A 7,851-nucleotide genomic window follows, 5' to 3' on the forward strand; every position below is an offset into this window, starting at 1 on the left:
GTTTTAGGACGGAAACTTTAATTGGTGCAGGTGTAGTCATAATGTTAAACGTCCAAATTGAATAAACATTCAGAAGATAAGAAAAGTTAATGTAAGTTATGATAAGTCTATTTAAAAAGCCTCAATAGCTCAACGGTATAGCAGTCGGACTCATCACCGAGGAGTGGTGATTCGATGCCCTCCCATTGGACTATTGTCGTACCCACTCCTAATACAATCTTTTCCGACTAGTTGGAGGGGAATAGAAATATTGGTCATATTAAAAAAGTAACAATTATTCTTTTTTAAAAAATATGGTTAAATGTTTACTTTCCTACTTTTTAAAAGATGTTCATAATAGCTCTACGATAAAATGGCATAGTTCTTCCAACCAACTGGAGAGGAATGATATGAAATACTGCTTTTCTTTCTTCCTAAAAAATATCAGCCTTAGATCAGCCCACAATTGGGAATACTTGTCTGTAAGCCATACTACATCTAAAGGAAAAGCTTCCTCTAGTAATAGTAAGACTTTACCTTTATACAAAGAACTCCATCCACGTTCTCATAATCCAGAATAGAGAAGTCATCATCATCATCATCCATCCACATTCGGTTAGACATAGTCTAGCACGCTGGCACAATGTGGATTGGCAGATTTCACACATGTAGGGAATCAAGAAAATTTTCCTTATGATTTTCTCTTTCACCGTTTGAGACATGATCTTTCTTAATTTCTTAAAATGCACTTAACTGAAAAGTTGGAGCATATCCCGGACCGGTTCGAACCCTTGAACCAGTGTCGCTTCGGTAACCGCGCGAAGCAGTTGTGTCGGAGTGAACGTCATAATATTATTTCTCGCGCGCCGGCCTTGAAACGACCGTTTCGGCCGGCCGGCCGTAGCATAATGAATGCTGCTGAGATTACTGCGTGCGACGATGACATGGAAGATACCGTAAGCCAAAAAGCAAGGCAACAAATTATTGAAGATTACCTTAAAAATATTGACGCGGATATGTCTGAATCATGTGGTGAAGATTTGCGAACCCCCAAGAGGCATAGAATGGATGAAGATGAAGGTGAATGGACGACAGTAGGAAAAAAAACAAAGACTGATATTATAGAAATATACATTTCATTTTCGAAGATATTGCCAAAACAGTTTGCATTTGCTAAACTTCTAAAAAATAACAATATAACAGAAATTGAAAAAGTTAAATACATGAGCCCCTTCAAAATAAGACTTGACGTTTGTGAAGAGAGTGCTCACAAAATATATAACTGCAAGGACTTTATTGACAGAGGGTGGAGGATATATCGGGCGATGGAAAGAGACATCTCTCATGGTGTGATAAAGGGAGTTGATCTGGATCTGTCATCGGAGGACATTTGGAAACGAATTGAATGCCCCAGCAAGATTGAACTAAAGTCTGTAATGCGCCTCAATCGACGTAGTGAATCTGCCGTGTCTGGTTGGTCTCCAAGTGAAAGCGTCCGCTTGAGTTTCAAAGGCGAAGAATTACCACCTTACGTGATAGTAGATGGCCTCAAAATTAAAATCGTACCATTTGTGTTTCGAGTGTCGCAATGTTCTCGATGTTGGAGACTGGGTCATTTCTTAAGAAGGTGCCCTATGACGAGAATGGTATGCCCTAAATGTGGAGGAAAACACGAAAATTGTTTAACGACATCCTACAAATGTGTTAACTGCGGCGGGAACCATATGGCGATGTCAAAGATATGCCCAGCTTATCTGAAGGAGAAGAAACTACGACAAATCATGGCGGAATGCAATTGTACATATAAGAAAGCTTTAACGATATATACTTCATCCAAGGAAGATATACCTACGAGACCAACGTCACCTGTTATTCCTTATACAGTAGATCCCAACCCATTCGCACCGTTGTCTACGGATAAATCAAGTTATGCAGAAATTCTCAAAACTAGCGCAGACATTCATACACTACCGAATAATAGAAAGCCACCTAGTTCGAGTACACCAAAAGCAGCAAGGGCACAGAGAAGAAGGACCTCAGAAATATCCGTAGAAAATAGTATTAGACCTGACGATGTTAGCTGGAAGGAAAAAGATGCAGAACCTAAAAAGAAGTTCCCTTTTGCAGAACTCTTGAACAGACTAAAAAATATACTATTTTTAAAAGGAATTTCTATGCAAGATAAATTGAAAAGTATTGTGAAGTGTTGTTTAGATTGGGTGTTTTCCGCATTGATGGAGTTTTTATCTGACTGGTCACTATTACAAACAATAATTGAATCTTTCATCAAAAATGGCTAACAATAAAAATTATAATGTTAAACTGAATATTATACAATGGAATGCTCAAAGTATAAAGCCCAAGTTATTGTCGTTTCAAAATATTCTCGTGCAAGAAAAAGTTCACATTGCTGCCCTAAGTGAAACTTGGTTAGGATCAAACACATCTCTTAAGGTAAAAGATTACAATATTTTTCGCAAAGATAGGATTGATTCTTTTGGGGGGGCCGCGTTACTTGTACATAAATCTATCAAAACTGACCTGATACAATTACCAGATATGGGGTCAGACATACAAATAATCGGAATTAAAGTCTACAACTGTGATGATATAGAATATATTATTTCTTTATATTGCCCGTCATATGCGCGAACAACTTTAAAAGACTGGGATACCCTATTTTCAAATTATCGAAAAAAATCACTTATCTTAGGCGACTTTAATGGCCACCACGTGAGTTGGACTAATAAGACTGATACAAGAGGGATTCAGATATATGACGCTCTAGAGGATAATTTGTTATATTCATTAAATGATGGAACACCGACGCGTGTGATTTTAGTTAATGGCCAGCTCAGGAAGTCAGCACCAGACATATCCTTAGTATCATCAGACATTGCACTACAATTTAATTGGTCTGTTTTAAATGAATCATTGGGAAGCGATCACTTAATGATAAAGATTTCAACTGAATTTAGAGCGCAAGCTTTTATTTATCCTCGAAGGAATTTTAGAGCAGCAAATTGGAGTGGTTTTAAAAAGAAATTAGAATTATTATTTAAAAATTACGAGTTTAATAATGATTTACAGATTTCCTATGACACTTTTATAAATAATTTAAACATTGCAGCAGATTTGCATATACCATACTTAAAAATCAACCCGAACCCTTCAAATAAATTTCACCCTAAACCGTATTGGAATTCTGATTTATCTAAATGTGTTGCAGAACGGCGTCTAGCTCTGTCGAAATTTAGACGTAACCCAAATCCTCTTAATTTAGACAATTTACGCATAAAAATTCAAGAATCACAGAGAAAACTGCGCAATGCAAGCAGTAAAGCGTGGCAAACATTTTGTAATAATTTAGATGCGTCTTGTAATCAAAATGATATGTGGCACAAAATGAGATGGTTCAAAGGTCGAACTGTTCCTAGAAGTAATGTTAATAAAGACAATTGTGTTAAACTCTTAGAATGCCTTACTCCCGATTCCGCTGCACCCGACAGGCCATTATTTGTATCAAAAAATGTAGCATTAGATTCCGAAATATCTCTTACTGAATTGCAATCCTGTATGAAAAATAAAGATACAACACCCGGAAATGATGATATATCTTATACCATGATAAAAAATCTTCCTGCTAATGGTAAAGGTATTTTACTTCACTTGTATAATGCCTTTTTGGTAAACGGTTTTGTTCCTAAACAGTGGAGAGACATTGTTGTTATTCTCATTCCAAAACCTAGTAGAAATCCGGATTCTCCTAATTCACTACGGCCGATTTCAATGATTTCGTGCATTTGTAAAATTTTTCATGGCGTCCTAATCAGAAGATTAGAATGGTACATAGAAAAAAACAATATCTTATTACCAGTAACAACGGGTTTTCGAAAAAGTCGTTCTTCCTTAGAAAACTTAACTGCTCTTGTTTCCCAAACACAAATAGCTTTATCTAAACGCTTAATAACTATAGGGTGTTTCATAGATCTTGAAGATGCTTATAATAACGTAGATATTACAATTTTATTACAGACATTGGACAAGTTGGGAGTAGGGAGTAAATTGTGCAACTACTTATGGGACTTTCTAAGTGAGAGGAATTTAAAAATTAATGTAAATAATTCATCTATAAATAGGAGAACTGGTAAGGGATTAGCTCAAGGTGACCCATTCTCACCGTTCCTTTTTAATATTGCGACGATAAGTCTGTGCAAATCCATAGACAGTAATAAAATTACAATTTCTCAGTACGCCGATGATTTTGTTTTATATACTACTTGCAAAAACATTGAACAAGGGTCCCAAATATTGCAAAGAGAGATAAATAAATTTGTACATTCAGCTGCCCAACTTGGTTTACAGATATCATCAGAAAAAAGTAAAGTGTGTATTTTTAGAAATGGATTCAAAAATGTAACAGCTAATTTAACAGTGAACAACGTCACGCTTCAGACAGTTGAGTGCGTTAAATATTTGGGCTTGTGGCTAGATTATTCTTTGAGGTGGGGATTACATATCAATGAAGTAAAAACGAAATGTTCCAAAATTTTTAATGCTTTTAAAGTTTTAGCAGGTCCGGGATGGGGCATTCATCCGATTCATTTGAGACGTTTATACATTTCCATAGTTCGAAGCCGTTTAGATTATGCATGTTTTCTGTTAGCTAATAGTTGCGACACACATCTAGGTAAATTAGACAAAATTCAGAACCAATACATGCGCATCATTGGTGGCTTCATTAGAAGCACTCCAATTCATGTAATGGAATCCGAGCTCCATTTACAACCTCTATCTATCAGAAGATATTATCTTGCGGGAAAGTTCTGGTTTAAAGCCATTTCATATTATCCAAATGATTTTGATAAAACTTTGAACAATCTCACCGATTTATGCAATAATGGACATTGGAGACGCAAAAATAAACCTTTGTTAGCTGAGATTCATGGTCAGTTTAAAACCACTCCATATCATAAAATTTCTACATTAGAGTGTTTTTCTTTAGATACTTGGGTCAGTAATGTGAATTTGGAAAATGTAGTTTGTACAGATATTGAAGCGATGAACAACTCAAAAAGGCGATACGACTCTGTAGTGTTAAAAAATACTTGTCTAACTTACCTAAGTAATAAATATAGTAAGTGCTATGCTATTTATACTGATGGCTGCAAAGGAAGAGATAAGGCTGGATTGGCCTTTTTAGATATTAAGTCTAATAACGCAGTTAAATTTCAAGTTAACAGCCTTATGTCTATTATGCATATTGAGTTAATAGCTATAGCAGAAGCTTTGGCATATATTGACTCCCTCATTCCTGGTAACTATGTCATTTTCAGTGATTCTAAAAGTGCCCTTCAACATATTTTAAGATGTACTACCGCAGTATTTCGTGGAGTACCAATTGCTTACGAAATTTTAAAATCATTACAAAAGATCCTGTCCGAAAAAAAAAATATATACATCCAATGGATACCATCTCATATAGGTCTTCCGGGTAATGAGGAAGTAGATCGTCTAGCAAAAGAGGCTTGTTTTGTTGATCTGAAATTTGAAGGCCTTCCTTATTTTGCTGATTTATTTTTTTTAGTTAGAGAGAAATGCTTTAACTTGTGGAAGGAACACTTTGATTTAAGATCTCGTACTAAAGGCATATGGTACAAAACAATCCAACCATCTCTTTCACGGTCGCCATGGTTTGCCGGGGTTAAATTAAGTAGATATAATATAGTGTTAGCATTAAGAATTCGCTCTGGACACATTCCACTAAATGGATTTGCATACCTTGTTGGGAAATCTAATTCGCCTAAATGTACAGAGTGTGATATCATTGAAGACGTTTATCACATATTGGTGGAATGTGTTCGGAACGAAAGAGAGAGATATTGTATTAATATTAATTTACGAGAAGTGGGTGAATGTAACAGGGTCCTAGCCCAGCCCTTATCTAAGGAGGCTAAAATGTTGTTTAATTTAAGTAAGACAGCGATTAATCGTAGGTAAATAAGTATTATTGTATGTATAATGTGGCTCCTATGAGGGTGGCATGTTCAATTATGAACAAACCCTCGTTAAATAAAGAAGATTTAAAAAAAAAAAAAAAAAAAAAAAAAAAAAAAAAAAAAAAAAAAAAAAAAAAAAAAAAAAAAAAAAAAAAAAACCCTTGAACGGAATATGACCTCCGAATCAAAAGCAGAGGACAGATCTACTGAACTATCACGGCTTCGAATAGAGATGTACCCTTAATTGGTCAAAATCCAATTTGCATCCAACTGTCCCACACTAATGGATTTTTAAAATGATCTGTCTGGATCTGGTTAAAAGCATCGTCAACGTTTCCGTAATTCAATATTGCAATGCTGAAGCCTCAGCGTAATGGAGTTTGTCTGACGCACTTTTATATAGGTACAGCTTTATTAAACAGGAAATACAAAAAAGAATATCTTTTATTCTGAAACACGGCTAAAACTAGGGAAACCGCTTTTTCATTCAATGCCGCAAATATCAAGTTTGGAGCAAGATAGTGTTAGTTATGTTTGTTTACAAGAAGACGGTTCCAATCAAGATGACGTTTAAGATCCGTCGGAGAGTGTAACAGAACCTTTACTCACTTTTCAACCCTCAATGCGCGCTGCGAGCGGCAGCACGCGCTGTTTGGATCGTGCCGCATTGCAAGAACCAGCTCATGACAAAAGGCCCGTATGGGTTCGAAACAAGTCGGGCATACTCTGACCTTATATCACGTGAGTTTTACCCATGTTTCATAATAAATGAATATGAATAACACTCACTATAGTTTAAATTCTAGAATACCTTTTATAGTGAAAAATAACAATACAAGTAAATAGCCGCTGCCAAGCCACTGGATGCTAGCATCTCCCGACCGTTGTGTTTGGAAATCTGTTTGCAAGAGGCCTATATCCAGCAGTGGACGTCCAACAGCTGTTAATGATGATGATGAAGCTCACTCACAAAATCACTGTCTTTGGGTATTTACCTAAATAGCTTTGTGAAGGTCATTTCATTGTAATGACAATGTCAATGTCATGACAATGTCAATGTAATGACAATGTCAACGTCATGTAGCAAATAGCTTTAACCAACACCTTAAGAGGTTCTCGCTTAACTGCTGGATGAAGGTCAGATACAGAAGGCAGTGATTCTTGAGACCGTGCCGTGCGTATTCTGAGGAGGTTCCTCACTCTGGACCGCCACCGGTTGATTTTTAATATTCGTAGTGTTCTGTATATTATTAACATTTTATTAAGTTATCCAGCGAATCGCAGGGATTCGCTGGATGCAGGTGGCTCAGTATCGTGATGTTTGGAAGTCCCTACAAAAGGCCTATGTCCTGCAGTGGACGTCCATCGGCTGATATGATGATGATGATTAAGTTAGAAAAACATTTATTATCCCATCAATATATGTGTCTCATTAATATAACATGACCCACTAAACATTTCCATTTTGTTTAGCCTTTGATTTCTTTACACAAATGTCGGTTTTGGGGTTGTTCTTAATTACGTGTACCCAAGCGTGACTAAGCGGTGTGCGGGTAAAGGAAAGAAGGTAATTACCCTGGTTTTAACACCTCACTTTACTGCCAAGCCTTTTATGACCCAACAAGTTTCTAAGGCTGTGACTTTTGCTTGTCAGACGCGTGGTTGTTTTGTTATGTAATGTAATTATATTCAAAATTAGAATTAATCTAACTGTGTATGTTTGTTATTTCTTATGTATGTATGTTTGTTATTCCTTCAGCTGCAACTAGCGATTTAGCTGAAATATTAATTACTTTTGTGAATCAGCTTATAATTGTTGTCTCTTTATATAGTATACTTGATATCTTAGATTATATTGTAGATTAGATTACCT

At 36.0% G+C, this 7,851-nt stretch overlaps 1 protein-coding gene across 1 annotated transcript; it reads left to right on the forward strand.

Moving 5' to 3' along the window:
- The first annotated feature begins 887 nt into the window (after nt 1-887).
- Nucleotides 888-2,279, forward strand: LOC112057315 (uncharacterized). The gene has a single exon (XM_024097809.2). The coding sequence runs from the start codon at nt 888-890 to the stop codon at nt 2,277-2,279; it is 1,392 nt and encodes a 463-aa protein (XP_023953577.2).
- The last annotated feature ends 5,572 nt before the right edge of the window (nt 2,280-7,851 follow it).

Source organism: Bicyclus anynana, chromosome 23 (genome assembly GCF_947172395.1).
Source record: "Bicyclus anynana chromosome 23, ilBicAnyn1.1, whole genome shotgun sequence".
NCBI lineage: Eukaryota > Metazoa > Arthropoda > Insecta > Lepidoptera > Nymphalidae > Bicyclus > Bicyclus anynana.